This window comes from Syzygium oleosum, unplaced genomic scaffold, assembly GCF_021117445.2.
Source record: "Syzygium oleosum isolate NSW1041296 unplaced genomic scaffold, Sole_v2.1 Sole_v2.15, whole genome shotgun sequence".
In the NCBI taxonomy this organism is placed as follows: Eukaryota; Viridiplantae; Streptophyta; class Magnoliopsida; order Myrtales; family Myrtaceae; genus Syzygium; species Syzygium oleosum.
Window position 1 is genome coordinate 788,977 of NW_026607499.1, and position 16,320 is coordinate 805,296.

Here is a 16,320-nt window from a genome sequence, read left to right on the forward strand (position 1 = left end):
GAATGCACTTGGATCGTGTAAAAGCCAAAAATCAAAGATATACCAACAAATGAACTTGGTTTTTTAGGCTGCGAATAATAACCATTTTGTTTTTATTTTTCTGTTCAAAAAATAAGTTTGGAACAGAAATCCGTTTTGTAACTCAATTTTATTTTTCAATTTCTGGAACAAATTTTGATTTCAGAAATAGGTTTGAAATAAAAATGAGAAGTAAAAATTTTCTACTTTTTTATTTCTGGAACAAAAATGAGAAATTATTCTCATCGCTCGCCCTCGCTACTAGCCGGTTGCCCACCCATCGCCGCCCACTTGCTAGCCGCCGCCTCCCGCCGTTCGCCGTCTCCCATTGATGGCTGTCGTCCGCCGACGGCCACTGTCTCTCGCCGATGGCCGCCCTCCTCCCGCCGCCGCTCGCCATACGCCGGCCACCGTCTCCCGCCGCTGGCCGCCGGCCTCCTGCCACCCTCCTCCCACTACCACCCTCCTCCCGCCGCCGCCCCCCTCCCGCTTGCTGCTGCTACCCAACGCCGGCCACCTCCAGCCACAGTCCTCCACACTGGCCGCGTCGCCATGCGCCGCCGCCTCCCCGCACCATTTGCCACCGCCCCCCTCCCACCTCCGACCGCCTCCAACCGCCGTCCTCCGCACTAGCCGTATTGCCGTTCGTTGCTGCCTCCCTCGGCCGTTCGCCACCCGCCGTTCACTGCCACCATCCGACGCCCGCCGCCGCCGTCGCCATCCGCCCACTGTCCACTCGCCGGTCACTCGAAAGGAAGAAATTTTGTGCCGTTATCAAACAAATTTTTGTTTCGAGAACAGAAATTTTGTAGCATTATCAAACGTGTTTTTTTGCTCGGAAACTCATCCAGGAACAAAAATAGAGAAATTGATTTCTGAAATAAAATGGTTGTCATTTGCAGCTTTAATTAGCACTAAATTGTAAATATCACAAAGAAAAAAATCATTCACCAATCCGAATTCAAAAAACTACCTTTCTTCATTGGTAGGCACCGCCTTCTTTAAAATAAAAAAAAAATTAAAAAAGAAAAAACGTTCGTACGAGAGGAAATCCGCCAATAGCAGAAAACCCCCTCGCTCACTCTTTCTCTCTCTCTCTCTCTCTCTCTGAGCATTTCCGATAGGCTTCGAGGAAGGCAAGCATAAGACTTTCCCTCTGCCTCTCACCTTCCCTCTCTTTCTCTCTCTAGGATTGCCTCCGCCCCTCGCTTTCTCTCTCCTCCCCGTCGTGGTTGCTCCTCGCTCTTCTTGTCGGTTCGCCTACTGGGTCGTCGTCGTCGTCGTCGTCGAGGTCTGGATCTTCCCTGTGCTGTGCTTGCTTGTGTTTGGTTGTTGACGCGTTAGAATCGCTCGATCGATGAAGGTCTGATCTTTTGCGTTCCGGCGCTTGGGTTCTCGTGCTTTTTCGAGGCTGCGCACGGTCGGTTGCCTCCTCTCTTTTTGTTTCTTTTTTGGGGGTGGAATCGGGTGTTGTGTCACTGCGTGTGTCGAGGCAGTGCTTGTTTGATCTTGTTCGCTTGATGGGTTCAATTCAGCGGAACGTTCTGGTTTCTGCTTCCTGATTTTAGTGGCGGTATGTGGACGCGAACGCTTCGGGTAGTCCCTGATCTTGGTGGCGAGTGAGTTGGATTTGCTGGGTAGGTCAGCTCTTCGTGTTTTTGGGTGGAGCTGCTTTGGTGTTGTGAACTAGTTGGTTGGAGTTGTAGGGACTAGTGACCATTTTGAAGCTTGTACGCCCGTTTTGTATGCTGAGATGTAATGGGTGCGAGATTTTAAGGGTCGGTCAGGGAGGGATGTGGCGAAATGAAGAAACTAACGGATGTTCTGTTTCTTCGCTCTGAATTTTAACTATGGCGGATTGAAGTTGAACCAGAAATTGTACTAGGAAGTTTGGTTTGAAAAGAAGTTATTTATTTAAACTTGAAGGCATTTGACAATATGATGAATCTAGTATGATAAAATAGTTTCCTTTTGCATGGGATTGATAGTCCCTGGTATTTTTTATTGGCAGCATAGAGAGAAGAAGCTTATTTATATTTGCCTAGCAAATGCGACTCTGAGCCAGGACAACTTTATGCCCGTGTCCTTTGAAGATTTCCTTTATCTATTGTGCGTATGAAATTACAATCTTTTTTTCCTTATTGTTTTATTAACAAAATGGTGAATTTAATTTTGGGTGTAATAGTTTTGAGAACATCTAACGTGAGATAGAGTTACCTGAACAAATGATCTTTTGTTAGTTTTTTTCAATATATTATTTGGGAGTACAAGTGATTTTTGGTTAGTATCACCTGGAGCGCATTGATCAGAATGGTTAATGTTAGGTAGGAGAGTTGGATGTATTCAATTGCTAAAGCTCTCCCAACTTCTTGTAGACTGAACTCTCTTCTTTTAAGGCTTGGAGTTATTTTTGGTGGGATGATAGAATTTTTCTTTGCCACTAGTGGCAACTAAGTTCTCGGTAATAATCATATTGCTGCAGCACTAGAAAGAATACCGAGCAAAATCAGTAGTTTTATCTTCTAGTGGAAGTTTACGGCAACTCTATGGGACTAAGATTTCTGTTACATGAACTTTACTTTGTATTGCTTGTTCTTGAAGTGGTTGCTCTTCATTAGTTGTTTTCGCTGCCTTCACTATGCATGTATTTCTGTTTTATGTTCTTCTAGATACTGAAATGAATATTATTGTGGGCAAGGTCCGCTTGGTGGCAAGCATTGCTGATTCTTTGCTTAAAAGTTGTAATCATTTTCTGAGAATCAGATTCGTCCGTGTAAACTTTCCTTTTGAAAAGATAGATTAAAACCTCTGGTGATGAATTTGAGTGTTTCTGTTTCCAGATTGGTGTTTCTAAAGTGATATAATCATGTTTGGGCGTGCTCCAAGGAAGAGTGATAACACCAAATACTACGAAGTACTTGGTGTCCCAAGAACTGCCAGTCAAGATGAACTTAAGAAGGCATATCGAAAAAGTGCCATAAAGAATCATCCTGACAAAGGTGGTGATCCTGAAAAGGTAACTAGTTTGTTTGTCATATCCTTATGATACTCATAAATGGTTATTTGTCTGAAAATCTTCAGCCTCTTCCCCACAAGCTCTCGCTAAGGAGGTGTTTTGAAACAGTCCCTTCATGCAAATTTGACCTATCTCGCTCCATAGAGTAGGCATGATTGCAGTCCCCCCCTTTCCCCACAATGAAATTAAGGCCTTTACCTAATAAACAAATGGATAATATCTCTCTCGGGATCAACAGAAACTGAAAGGTTTTGAATATACTCCCATTCAACATAGATGAAATATCAAAACACATTTCACAAACATCATCATTAATTATGCGAATTTAACCATGAAGATGCTTATCTGTGGAACATGATCAGCTCAAAAGAGTTTACAAGTTAAACTTACAAATGCTTAGGTTTCTGTCACATCCACAATATTCTTATTGCCAATGTCATCTATGTTCACATCTGCTCATCTAAAACTGGAAGAAAGTTAGAGATCTTGGATAACATAAACATGAGAGAGAGAGAGAGAGAGAGAGAGAGAGAGAGAGAGAGAAGGTGAAATAAAGAAAGAATTGAATAAATATATTTCCACATGAATAATGGATTTCTCATCTTGATTCAAGCAGGAAATGTCAAATGTTTTAGTTTTCCGTTGGTGGATATCTCTTTAGTCCTATCTGATATTCAGCTCAAAAGAGTTTACAAGTTAAACTTACAAATGCTTAGGTTTCTGTCACATCCACAATATCCATATTGCCAATGTCGTCTGCTCATCTGAAACTGGAAGAAAGTTAGAGATTGGATAACATAAACAAGGGAGAGAGAGAGAGAGAGAGAGAGAGAGAGAGAGAGAGAGAAGGTGAAATAAAGAAAGAATTGAATAAATATATTTCCACATGAATAATGGATTTCCCATCTCGATTCAAGCAGGAAATGTCAAATGTTTTAGTTTTCCTTTGGTGGATATCTCCTTAGTCCTATCTGATAGTCAGAATTTTCATCAATTCGAGGGAAGTCAAAACTTGTAAACATTTGAAAGGTGCTCATGTCCAATAATTGTTATCCATAAAAAATGATCATGACAGATTCACACATGTTGGAATAGAAGTTTTACTGCATTACTTGTAGTACAGCGGGACAGTAATCTGTATGCATTTTGTGAGTGCTTTAAGGTAGTATTTGATGGTAGCATTGTAGTATAGCGGCAGAATTACTTTTTAAAGTGAAGGATTGGAAGTAACATGCACTTTTATGTAAGATTCATTTATTACCATTCATTTCTGCTTTTCTTTGTTAATATGGAGTAGTTCAAGGAGTTGGCTCAAGCTTATGAAGTTCTTAGTGATCCAGAGAAAAGAGAAATGTATGACCAATATGGCGAAGATGCTCTTAAAGAGGGAATGGGAGGGGGTAGTGCTGGTCATGATCCATTTGATATTTTCGAATCATTCTTCCATGGAGACTCTTTCTTTGGGGGAGGACTTGGTGGACGATTTGGTGGTGAGTGAACTAAGCTGAAGCTCTTCTTAAAGAAATTATGCCTCTGGATTTTTGCTTTTATTTGGGGAATTGTTTTGATGGATGATTTAACAAATTTTATGTCAGGTGCTAGTAGTTCTAGAAGGAGAAGGCAGAAACAAGGGGAGGACGTAGTGCATCTTATGAGAGTTTCTTTGGAGGACTTGTACAATGGGACTATGAAGAAACTTTCTCTTTCCAGGAATATATTGTGCCCTAAATGCAAAGGGTATGTCTCTATTGTTAACTGCTTTCACTAAATCTTAAAGTTTGAAGGGCTGGATTGCATCTAGAAATGTGGGGAAAGAGTCGGTTCCTGGTTGAAACTCGTGAGAGTTTCTGGCCATTAACCATCAGATCCATTTACCATACTCTCTTTTATCTGCACATTAAGCACTTTGTCTGAAATTTTACTATTTCAGCTGGATATGATCCTCTTACAGCTAAATGCCGGTTCTATACTCTATGGAATTTGAGTGCATGGAGTGCCTTAAGAATGAATGATGAGGATAGAAGCTCATGGAGATGGTGATACTCCGAAATGGTAAATGAAAATACAAAACGAGCAACCGAGCCAATTCAACTTTGGAATCGGACCGAACCGGCCCTACCCGACCGGTTTCATGCCAGTTCTTGGGGGGACCAGCTAGGTTCATGGGTGAAAAATGGGGAATCGGCTTTGATTGATTCAGTTCCTGATTTTATATCGTGAACTGTCAATTCTTGGGTAGAGTCGGTTTTGAATTGACATGTAATAGATATCCTATTTTAACTTTATTTTAAAAAAAATAGATATGTTAGACATGGGAATTGAACTTGGGTGGCCTAGATGCTACAGAGATGCTTTAATTATTCTGAAGGTTGTTAACATGACATGTAATCATAAAATAATATTTATATTACGTAGTGTTTTCAAGTAATAAAGAAGGGGTAGAGTCAATTCCCGGCTTTACTCTTAACACCAGCTGATTTGGTTCCAGAATCGGAAACCGATTGCCAAGGTAGGTTCCAGGTTTTTGTTCTGAAACCTACCCACCTATCATCCCAAAATGAATGCTTGTTACACAAGTGGGGGAGAAAAGAAGGATTCTGGCTATTATTTATGAACCTTCTGAGTCATTTTGGTAATGTTTAATGGAATGTCTAGTGTGCTTGAGATTAACAAGCTTTCCCCTTTCAGGAAAGGTTCAAAATCTGGAGCCACTAGCAGATGTTATGGATGCCAAGGTACAGGAATGAAGGTCACGACACGCCACATTGGAATGGGAATGATTCAACAAATGCAACATGTCTGTTCTGATTGTGGAGGCACAGGCAAGAAATCTGCACTCAATTTGATTATTGCAATCATTCCCTTTTCCAAATTTTCATTTAGGAATACTTTTAATTATGCGGCCTATGTGACTTATTTTTTACACAGCCCACATCTATGAGCATTGAGTGGATCAATAGTCTTAAAATATAGCAATGGTAATAAAAATGGGTTGTGTTGCAAATGGGTATGAATGCTGTGTAGTAATTGAAAATCCCTATATTTAACCCTAAATGGCAAATATATATATATTTAACCCCTTTACTTTTATCTCGTGTTGATACAGGTGAGGTTATTAGTGAGAAGGATAGGTGCCGTCAATGCCAAGGAAGCAAGGTGTCTCAAGAGAAGAAGGTGGTCGAGGTGCATGTCGAGAAGGGGATGAAGGATGGCCAGAAAATCGTGTTCGAGGGACAAGCAGATGAAGCGGTATGTCATCTAGATATGTTAATATTCCAAGTGTGCTTTTTATGTTGAAGTAATTGATTTAGTATTCCACTGTATTACCTTGGCTTGGTTGGCTGAAATTGGATACTGGGGTATCAAGAATTTTGTTGCAGTCCCATAATTTAGTTTTCACTAACCAGATAATTCATGTCAGAGAAGTTGGTTAATGGTTGATAGGATTGGGGATTTGAGATGGTCTTTCCCCATAACCGTGTTTTACTTTTTGTTTTTTGGTGCAACACTTTGTGTTTACTTTATTGTTGCTAGATATGCAATTTAAAAATGAGACCTCACGTGTTTTCATCCCTGTTCTGCAGCCCGATACCATTACTGGAGATATTGTTTTTGTCTTGCAAGTAAAGGAGCATCCCAAGTTCAAGAGGAAATTCGATGATCTTGAGGTGGAGCACACACTAAGTTTGACTGAGGCACTCTGCGGGTTTCAATTTGTCCTGACCCATCTTGATGGCAGGCAGCTTCTCATCAAATCTAACCCTGGGGAGATTATGAAGCCTGGTAAATTTTTCCCTGATGATTAATCTTGCATTCAAAGTCTGTAATGAACCAGCTTTGATTGCTCAATAATTTCCTTTGCTTTGCAGGTCAATTTAAAGCAATTAATGATGAGGGAATGCCTCAGCACCAGAGGCCCTTCATGAAGGGCCGACTATACATACACTTTAATGTTGAATTCCCTGACTCGGGGGTTCTGTCCCCAGAGAAATGCCAGGCTCTGGAGAAAGTCCTACCGTTGAGGCAGGGCAGGACTTTGTCGAACATGGAGGTGGACCAGTGTGAGGAGACCACATTACATGATGTCAACATGGAGGAAGAGTCGAGGCAGCAGCACCGTCACCGTCAGCGTGAGGCTTATGTTGAGGATGACGATGAAGACGAGGATGATGAACACTCAATGCCACGAGTACAGTGTGCTCAGCAGTAAGGCTTGGCCCTATTGCCAGGGTTCAGAGATGCTGTCTGGAGGTACCCTTTTTTTTCTATCCAAAACGGTCTAGCAGTGACCCTCCTTTCGGGGTCGCTCCACTGGGTTCAAAAGAAATGAAGCCTGAGGCCCTTGTCTCTGGAAGGGAGATGCTATTGATGACAGCTTCTTGGCATCATCGGCAGGTTCTCAATTTAATATATACCAAAATCCTAAATTAAGCTACAGAATATGCTTGTTCTTTTTAGTTATGCAGTGTTTTTTGTCATGTTTGGCCCTTTGTTATTGATTTACTAAAGCAAAGTTTAGCTTAATGAATATCACATGCGGTATTTTGATCAGATGAACCAGATTGAATATGGAGTTGCAGCGTTCATTTTTCTTGCATTTTTTGGGTTGGCATCTATATCCTGTTAGGTCTGCAATTTTTTCGTAACCATCATGCCTATCTTCTCACAGCTGTAGCTCGAGTATTTGAGGAATTTTCTTGTTAAAAACTTATGTTGATTGCTGATTTAGTTTTGACGCGTAGTCAAACAAATGACTGGATCCATCTATCGTGATGTCTTATTTGGACAGACGAGTCGAGACCATCTTTTGCGATAATCGATGTAAGTTTCATTAGCTCCTGCACTTTTGCAGATTGAGTGCTCTCCCTCGAGGTCAATGGGATGAGGTCGTTGGATTTAGGTTAAGGATTTCGTTAAAATGTATCTCCGTTGAGTTATCAGAAAGAACAAATGGCAATTTCAATGTTATGATTATATTCCTGACAAGGATTATTAATATTTTGAAAATTGGAATATTTCCTCGTTTGTTTCACAAGTGTTCTGGAGATACTTGTTAACAAAGTCTTTCATCCAGGTGAATGCATATGTCTATATTCCTTCAAGCGAACCCCTAAAGTACGAGGATGATGGTTCGAACACATATCTCTACCCGATTATGTTTATTATAAAATTTCCCAAGGATCGAAAGCACTGATGCTAGCTTATAAAAAGTTGAGAATCTATGGTTATTTCCACTGCCTGGAATGACCCTGCGAGTCGACTCTTGATGGTAAATTTTGTTGGTCTGTTGTAGTTCAAATTCAGTCGAATTGACAAGATAAGACGACACGAATTCTCCTCGCGATTAATTGAAAAAATAAGTGAACTGACGAGACTGTTTCCCATCGTCGCAAGACTCGATCTTCCCCTAGATCATGTTGTAACTGTTCTTTGAAATGCTGTCTTGAAGATTTGTTGTGATTGCGCATCTGGACACTGCCAGATAACAAAACATGGGCAGAGTTCATCTTATGTTTCTAGCCAAAAGATTGCTTCCTTGCACGGTTGCACCTAATGTCCACTTGGATCAGGAGAAAATACCGTGAAATTTTTGGAAAGTTTTTAGCAGAATCGGGTCCAGCAATGTGAAGCGGCTCTGTAACGCTTGCACATCTCTCGCTTTCTCTCAACGGTATATTATGCTGGAAATAGTGCGACTCAAATATTCTCCCCATATTATTCAATAGAATTTTTTTTTGTATATATATCGCATTACCTATCATGCACAATAGAGTTAACTTTACGTGAAATTATAGAAAGAGTTACTTTCTTATTCTCGTTGGATTAATTTTACTATTTATTATTTCTTGTTCTCATTGAGTTAATGTTTCAAAAAATGTATATTTCTCTTAATTTTTCCTTAAAATATGTTTTCTTATTCTCTTAATTTGTGCGGAGATTTTCCTCCAGATTTTCACTTTTTTTCTTGAACTAATGTTGAATTTTCCATTTGGATAAGAAAAGACTCGTTTCATTGAAATTTAATGCACGAAAGTCACTTTTAGCATATTATATCGTATCGATTAGATTGGGAATCCCGAGTGCTATCAATTATATATATATATATATATGAAGATATAAAGTAAAAGATATTATATGGAAAAACCAATTTCAAATGCTAAAGATAAAAATAAACATTACATGTTTTTCCTTTTGTATTAAATCGGTTGGATTTGGGCCAAGAGATAAAATTTCAAGCAAATACTCTAGCCATCTATTGGAAAACACATGCCTATTCACGGCGGTTTTAAGATACTTTATCGATAAACTCAAGACTCAAATAATTAATTAGCGATTTTTAGTTTAAATTTGCGTATTATGTGTGATTAAAATACAATCTACCACTCGATCAAAAAAACAATACAATCTACCTCAGTTTTTAGCGGATTATGTGTCTTTTTTATGAACGGATCGGATTTTTCGGTTGCCCGCTGATTTAATCGATGAGATAAAATAAATATTTGAAAACCACCGTATTAAAGGGTAAAAAGTCGCAAATTTTATTTTTAAATTGTGCCCTCATCGACACATTCATCTTAAACTTTCTTTCGCAACACAAAAAAAAATCTCAAACCCGTACCAGTGTGGCCTCCGTCAAAATTTTATCAATGAGAACCCGTTAAAATCTACCTACATAGACGTCGGAAAGCAAATAAAAACGACGTCGTTTTAGTTAAAAAAATCAGGATAAATGTGTAAATCCGTCATAGTTTGTATAGTTTAGAGTTTTTGATGTCGAAAAAAAAAATTTCAGGATATTGAAATTTTTTGCGACTCTTTTTTCCTAATTTAAATTATGATATTTTAATAGTGTGCGCGCCCTGTGCACGCGGAGGAAAAAGGTAAACTGCTCCGACCATGGCGGATTTCTGGCTCGGACCCTCCGCCTTCGTCCGCTCCTCTTCCTCCTCCTCCTCCGCCCCCTCCCCCTTGGCCGCCGCCGCCGGCGCCTCCAACCCTAGCTCCTTCCCCGCTCCCTCCTCTTCCTCTTCGTCGACGACGTCGGCGTACCCTGCCCCTGCATTGTCCTTCGGATTCGGCTTCGCGGCGGCGGCTCCGGAGGCGCCGACGCTCTTCGGTGCGCCGTCGTCGGCCGCGTACGGAGGATCATCGTCGCCCTTCCGGATGGTTCAGCCCGCCACGTGCTCCGGTCCGTCGCCGTTAGCGTCCGGTTCTCCTTCGGCTCGTCGGCGAGGTCGTCCGCCGCTTCTCTGTTCGGCACGCCTGCTCCTTCTTCTGGCGCGAGCTCGGGCTCGTCCTTGTTCGGGACGCCTCAACTCGCGGCGAGTTCCGGTTCGTCCTTGTTTGGAGTGGCCACTTCTGGTTCGCCTCCCTTCGGGACGTCTTCAGGCCCAAGGTCGCCACCGTTTGGTGCGGCGTCAACCTCGTCATCGACTTCGACTCCGACCACCGCTTCGCTTCTGTTTGGGACGCCGTCATCTTCCGCCGCCGCGTCTGGAGCGTCCTTATTTCGTGCAACTGCTCGCAAGTTTTCCCGCCGCTGCTCCTTCACTTTCCGGCATATTTTCTTTAAGTTCAGCCGCAACATCATCTCCCCTTCCTGCTTCTACGGGGTCATCATTTGCCAGACCCACCTCAAGCTTTAGATCGCCGCCTCTAACACCCACTGCAACATCCACATCGACCTCGTTCTTCTCGTTTACACCATCCTCCTCGTCTTCGCAGTCCTCTTCCACTGTTGCGTCGTCAACCCTGTTCTCGACTCCACCTTCCACTAGTGCATCGACAACATCTGCAGGTGGCTCCGCTTCCGCGTCCTCTTCGACGGCATTGCCTTCATTTGCTGTGGGTTCGTCGTCAGCGGCAACAGCTTCGACGGCATCGGCAGTTAGTGCAGGATCTTCGGCACCCGCTAGTTCCTTTACGGGATTTGGAGTGACCGCAACACCTGCTTCCACGGCGACTGCTAGTTCGGTTCCAAGCTTTTCGTTGTCTGCCAACACTTCAACACCAATTTCATCTCAAGCACCTTCTACCCCCGCCGTCCCTGCTTTTAGTGAGTTCATACTGACTTTGCGTTTGTATTAGCATTATCAAGAAGTTGGAATTTCCTCGTATATAAATCGAACGTGCCAAACGTGGGTCTGCTCTGCAGCATGAGGCTTGCTTATTCTACATGTGCATATTTCTTCTAGTTTTGAGGGCCGTGCTTTGTTGTCTGTTTTGGTTAGTATAATGAGATATCAGATTAAGAGTTTGTGGATCCCAATTCCTTTCACCATTTCATTAGCTAGGTAATCTGTATCAGAATGTTGTATTATACGTTTATGCTCTTTGCTATATTTGCTCTCTGCACGTTATATCTCTTTAGAGGAATCAGGGTTTGTGGCTTTCTAATAAGAATAAGAAACAGGCGAACAGTTATGCCTTACCGTGCTGTATTGAGCACATAGCTAGTGTTCACTGGGTCACCTATTGTTCTGATATCGTTGTAATAACACGATACAATGGTTATGCTTTTTCCTTTTTAAGTATGTTTTTGGCTGAGCTGCCTAGTACGAGATCTTCGTCTTTTATTATTTCTGTCTTTTAAGAACGATTTTGGAGTTAGATTCTGCTTAATCATCTGCATCTTAACGCCGTACTCAAGATCAGTGTCGCATTGAATTGGGGCTTGAGCATGGCTTAGACACATACTTTGCTGACAAACTGCAACTACAAGCCTGATAGTTTGTTGCCTCATTGTTTTGAGGAGCAGTCAACTTTTGAAGATTCTCTCCTGATGAAATTGGAGAAACTTGTAAAGGGACAATGCATGATTCCTCGCATAAGTATTATAATGTGCTGTGAATGTAAAGAAAAATCGGCAGGAAGAATCAAAAGATTTTTTTAGTGGCTCATATATGATGCAATGGGCTAAAAAGTCCTGAATAAGAAGGAAATGGACCTTCTAATTACAATATCCTATCTTCCCTTGGGGACACTCTAGTTAGCATTGTTCATTGTCCGGTTGTCACATGTATATTTTCGACACATACCTGAGCATCCTTGTGCATAGTGCTTCTAAAGGTGCTTGCAGTTAAGAAAGCCTTTCAATTTTTTCTATTACTATTTTTTTGGTTCTGTGGGTTTTGGGAGTTGATGTATGTACAGCAATATTGCTGAACACAAGGGTGGACGACAGGGAACAGATTTTTGTTTCCCTTTTCTTTGTATAAACATGCAATCTTTTGCTTGCACATACATTTATTTGTTATTCTTGAGTTCTTCATACAGGAGTCTTGACTGTACAGTTACCTTTTACAATAAGCCAGTGTCTGTGAAAATATTATTATACGGAGAAATGTTCATGCCTAGACATGACTTGCTGCTTCAATCACGAATAGATTCTGACCCTTTCATTTCTTTGAACTAAAGATTATAAAAGTAATTGTCAAATCCGTTTTAACATTTCTGCATAAGCTTGGTAAAAGGAAGAAATGCGTTCATGGTATTATCTGGAAGTGTAATTGGTGCTCACTAATATCCCCATTTCCACTTTGAAATATATAACTCCGGTGCACATGCTACATTAATGAATTATCATACCAAAAAAACTCATTACGCAGGGAGTTTGCACCTTTTGCAGTATCTCATCGCAGCTCTTCCCTATTTTATGGCATTGACTTCCCTATGCTGCTTGTCCTGTGTACTTGGTTGTTGGATTGTCTTCGTAATATAGGCAATCTTGATTTGCCAAGTAGATGTTAGCATCTTCTTATCATTCTTTTAGCAAATAAATATGGTATGACGTGGTATTGTTATGAAATTCGTGTAGAAGCTAACACAGGAAGCTGATATATTGTTGTGCATTTCTAGTTTTATGCTTAAGGAATAGGATGTCATGTTGAGTGATATTTGAAACCTCTTTTTAAGGTGTCCCTGATACAACTTCTGCAGCAACAACAGCTTCTAGTGCCAGTGCAACTGCAGCTCCAACATCATCTCTTATCGTAGCTTCTAGTAGGGGGTCTGTATTCGCTGTCTTGATGGCTAACTAATGTACTTTTTACTTCATAACATGGCATGACACTTTCTTGTTCCATACCTACGAAAAACATGATATTGTTTCTTATATTCATGGCCAATTAGTGCTCTGTTTTTGCACTATTCATTCAAGGATTAACTTTCAACCAAAAAAAAAAATTCAAGAGTTTCTTAAGAATTCTTGTTCATCTAAGTTTGCTTTATCTACTAGCCAAAAAGAGTGTGCTTTTTCTATCTGTTTCATCTAGAATATTTTTGCAGAACCTGCTTTTGTTTTTTCTAATACAGGAAGAATTTCAAAAACACTTTCCTAATTTTCTTTCTATTTTTTGTTTCTCTTTTTTTTCCTTTGAGATTGCTATATTCCGTTTGAGATCATCAGCATCATTTTGATGTTACTGAATTTCATTTTTTTTTGTTCAATGATGAACTTATTATGTCAATCTGAGAGTACGTGTCGTTGGCATCAGTATATTTCAGCTTATTTCATTTTTCTTATGTACTTACTTTAGAACAACATCAAGCACCAGCTCTGCAGCTGCTGTACCAAATTTACCTTCAGAGATCGTGTCAATGGCGATGCCGACATTGACAGCTTCCACACCTTTGCAGGAAGCAAATATAGGCACAGGTGATCGATCAAGTGTGCCGCCACCAGAACCAGCTGAAGAATCGACTGCTGATCTTTCAGACGTTGAGTCGGCTGATCTAGATGCAGTCAATGAAATCCTGGGAGTAATAACACCAAGATGTGAAGAGCCCCTCCCATCTAGTTCTGACCCATCGACATCTGGGGCTGTCAATGACGTTAAGGCTATATGGGAGGAGTTATACCGACTCACAAAAGGAGGATACTCCCAGATTGCTTCTAACTCAGCCCTCGAAGACAGAATAAAAGATCTGCTTGCTGAGTTGAGCTCTTGCGAAGACGGCTTCATCAGGACTCCTGAATTTCAGCATGAGTGCGAAGAGTTTGCCGTACATTTTGTGTATGGCACTGAAGTCTATAGACTGAACTGTGACAAGATCGAGTCGTTGACAGCTGTCGAAGAAAATTTCAACAAACTGGAAGACCGACTGACTGCAGGAGAGAGAACTTTGAGAGAACGTCGCAGTTCTTATCAGGCTGCCGTTGACAATAAGGCTGAGCTTACAGAGGAGAAAGAAAGACTCGAAGCACTTCTTGCTGAAGTTCAACGCCAGATAGAATCGAACCAACTTGAAATTCAGCGTGAAGGGAGGTCTATGAAGCAACAGCTTCGGGAGGTCGTCGCAACCATGCAGGTCTGTTATCGACGACAAGCAGAAGTTGACAGGCATTCATCCATCAGAACAGAATGTGTTGCAGAAAACAAGACGATGGATGAACAGCTTTCGAATTTCAGGAGAAATGTAAAGAAGCTACTTGATGATCTGTGATCGCTGACACATTAAGACAGCTCCCTTTACATCTCGACTATGTCGCTGGATTTTCATTTCTTCTGTATCTCTTGCATCTCTCCCATAGTTGGATAAGACATTTTCAAGTACTCTGCCATTAATCGGTTGTGGTATCATTGCACCATCCAAGTCCATCAATCGATAGGGGTTACCACTTAGCACATTTAGCACTTAGTATGGACCTTTCCGAAGTCGATGACCACTTATCGAATTAATCGCTTTTGCAATTAGTCGGTAAAATAGTCTCCGGACCAAATCACCAATGGCGTAATTTTAATTTCAATGTGTTTGTTGTAAGCCTTGGCAACTCTTTTCTTTTGCATAATAATATGCTCCAGTGTTGATGCATGAATTCCATCCAACTCGTCTAGATTCATATACATCTAACAATTCATAATTTTTTTTAGTAGGTCACTTTGTATCCAAGCTCTCAAAGATTGAACAGCGACTCCAAGGGAATGACAGCTTCTTGACCATATATCAACACATGAAAACTCACATTAGTACTAGACATTTAAGAGGTTCTATAAGCCCATACTATTGTTGAGAAGGTGGAATTCCATTCTCTAGGATTCTCTTCGATATTTTTCTAAATAAGATTAACAACAATCTTCTTAGAGGCCTCGGCTGGACCATTAGCCTGAGCGTAATAAGACGTCAAATGAATCATTTTAATTCCTCTTCATACCTCTTTTCCAGTTAAAACAGTTTCCTGATTGACAGTAATTGTTTCAGGAATACTGAACCGATTGAATGTATTCTATTTTATAAACTTTTTCATTGTCTTTTTGAGTCATATTTATAACATGTTGTTTTAACCCATTTTGCAAAATAGACGGTTGTAATCAAGATAAAATTATGTTTATTGGTCAATGGAGGACATATTTTACCAATCATAATTCTAATACATAGTCCAACCTCTAATGGTTGTGGTTTGACAACTAAATTTAGTATCGACGCAAACATGTTGAATCAGTCCATTCACTTGACGCAATTTATAACCATTTGCATAATCAATATAATCTATATGGACATTTCAATAATAATCCCTCGACTGCGTGTTTATATAAATCATCATGAAGCATCACATATTTTAATATTTGTCTTTTGAATTTTTAGTCCCTTCATTGACTTTGATCATTTAATATTCAACGACTGTCTCCAATTTTCTTTATCTTTAGCCAAATAAGTATTTACCATCATAGTTAGATTTTCATTTGATGGTGGTACTTTTATGCATTTTATTATTATTTGGCTAATTTTTGTAATATTTTATATTCGGATGCAGTTTGAGCTACTTTGTTGGCTTCCAAATTTTCATATCTTCCAATATGGATTTAATGATAGCCGAGGAATTTCTCAAGTAATTCTTTTGCTAAGGAATAATACTAAACAATAAATTGGCCTCTCAATTACTTAATAATCAACTAGGAATCTCTTATTATTTTGACAAATGTGGGGCCCACTCTTGATTTAGTCTTATTTTTTGCTTTTTTCTCTTCTTCTTTTTGTTGGGTTTCTTCTTTTCTTTTCTTTTTTCTATTTAGGACAAAACTGGTAACCCTCTTTTCCAACTAGCCAACTAATAATTATTTTGGCAGATAGCCAACTAGTTATTGCATTAATAGTTTTGTGTGTGCGTGCGCGTGCGTGTGTATAGATGAGAAAAAACCACAAAAAACCTTAAATTATGCTCACTGTGACACATTTACCCTAAACTTTTTTTGTGACATAAAAAAACCTCAAACTATGCCTACTGTGACACATTTATCCTAGACTTTCTCTTGTAATATAAAAAACATCAAACTTATACCTATGCA

At 40.3% G+C, this 16,320-nt stretch overlaps 1 protein-coding gene and 1 pseudogene across 3 annotated transcripts; both read left to right on the forward strand.

Annotated features, from left to right (window-relative positions):
* The first annotated feature begins 1,114 nt into the window (after positions 1–1,114).
* LOC115687177 (dnaJ protein homolog) lies at positions 1,115–7,585 on the forward strand. Of its 3 annotated transcripts, none has more exons than XM_030612657.2 (8): positions 1,115–1,309; positions 2,859–3,034; positions 4,332–4,524; positions 4,630–4,771; positions 5,723–5,856; positions 6,141–6,283; positions 6,619–6,817; positions 6,904–7,585. In XM_030612657.2, exons 2-8 carry the CDS (start codon positions 2,885–2,887, stop codon positions 7,242–7,244), a joined length of 1,302 nt encoding a protein of 433 aa, XP_030468517.1. In that variant the 5' UTR covers positions 1,115–1,309; positions 2,859–2,884; the 3' UTR covers positions 7,245–7,585. The 3 variants fall into 3 exon arrangements, with proteins under 3 accessions (XP_030468517.1, XP_056174236.1, XP_056174237.1); XM_056318261.1 differs by having other exon boundaries at positions 1,115–1,303; XM_056318262.1 differs by having other exon boundaries at positions 1,115–1,300.
* A 2,346-nt stretch (positions 7,586–9,931) lies between these two features.
* On the forward strand, positions 9,932–14,599 carry LOC115687191 (nuclear pore complex protein NUP62-like; annotated as a pseudogene).
* The last annotated feature ends 1,721 nt before the right edge of the window (positions 14,600–16,320 follow it).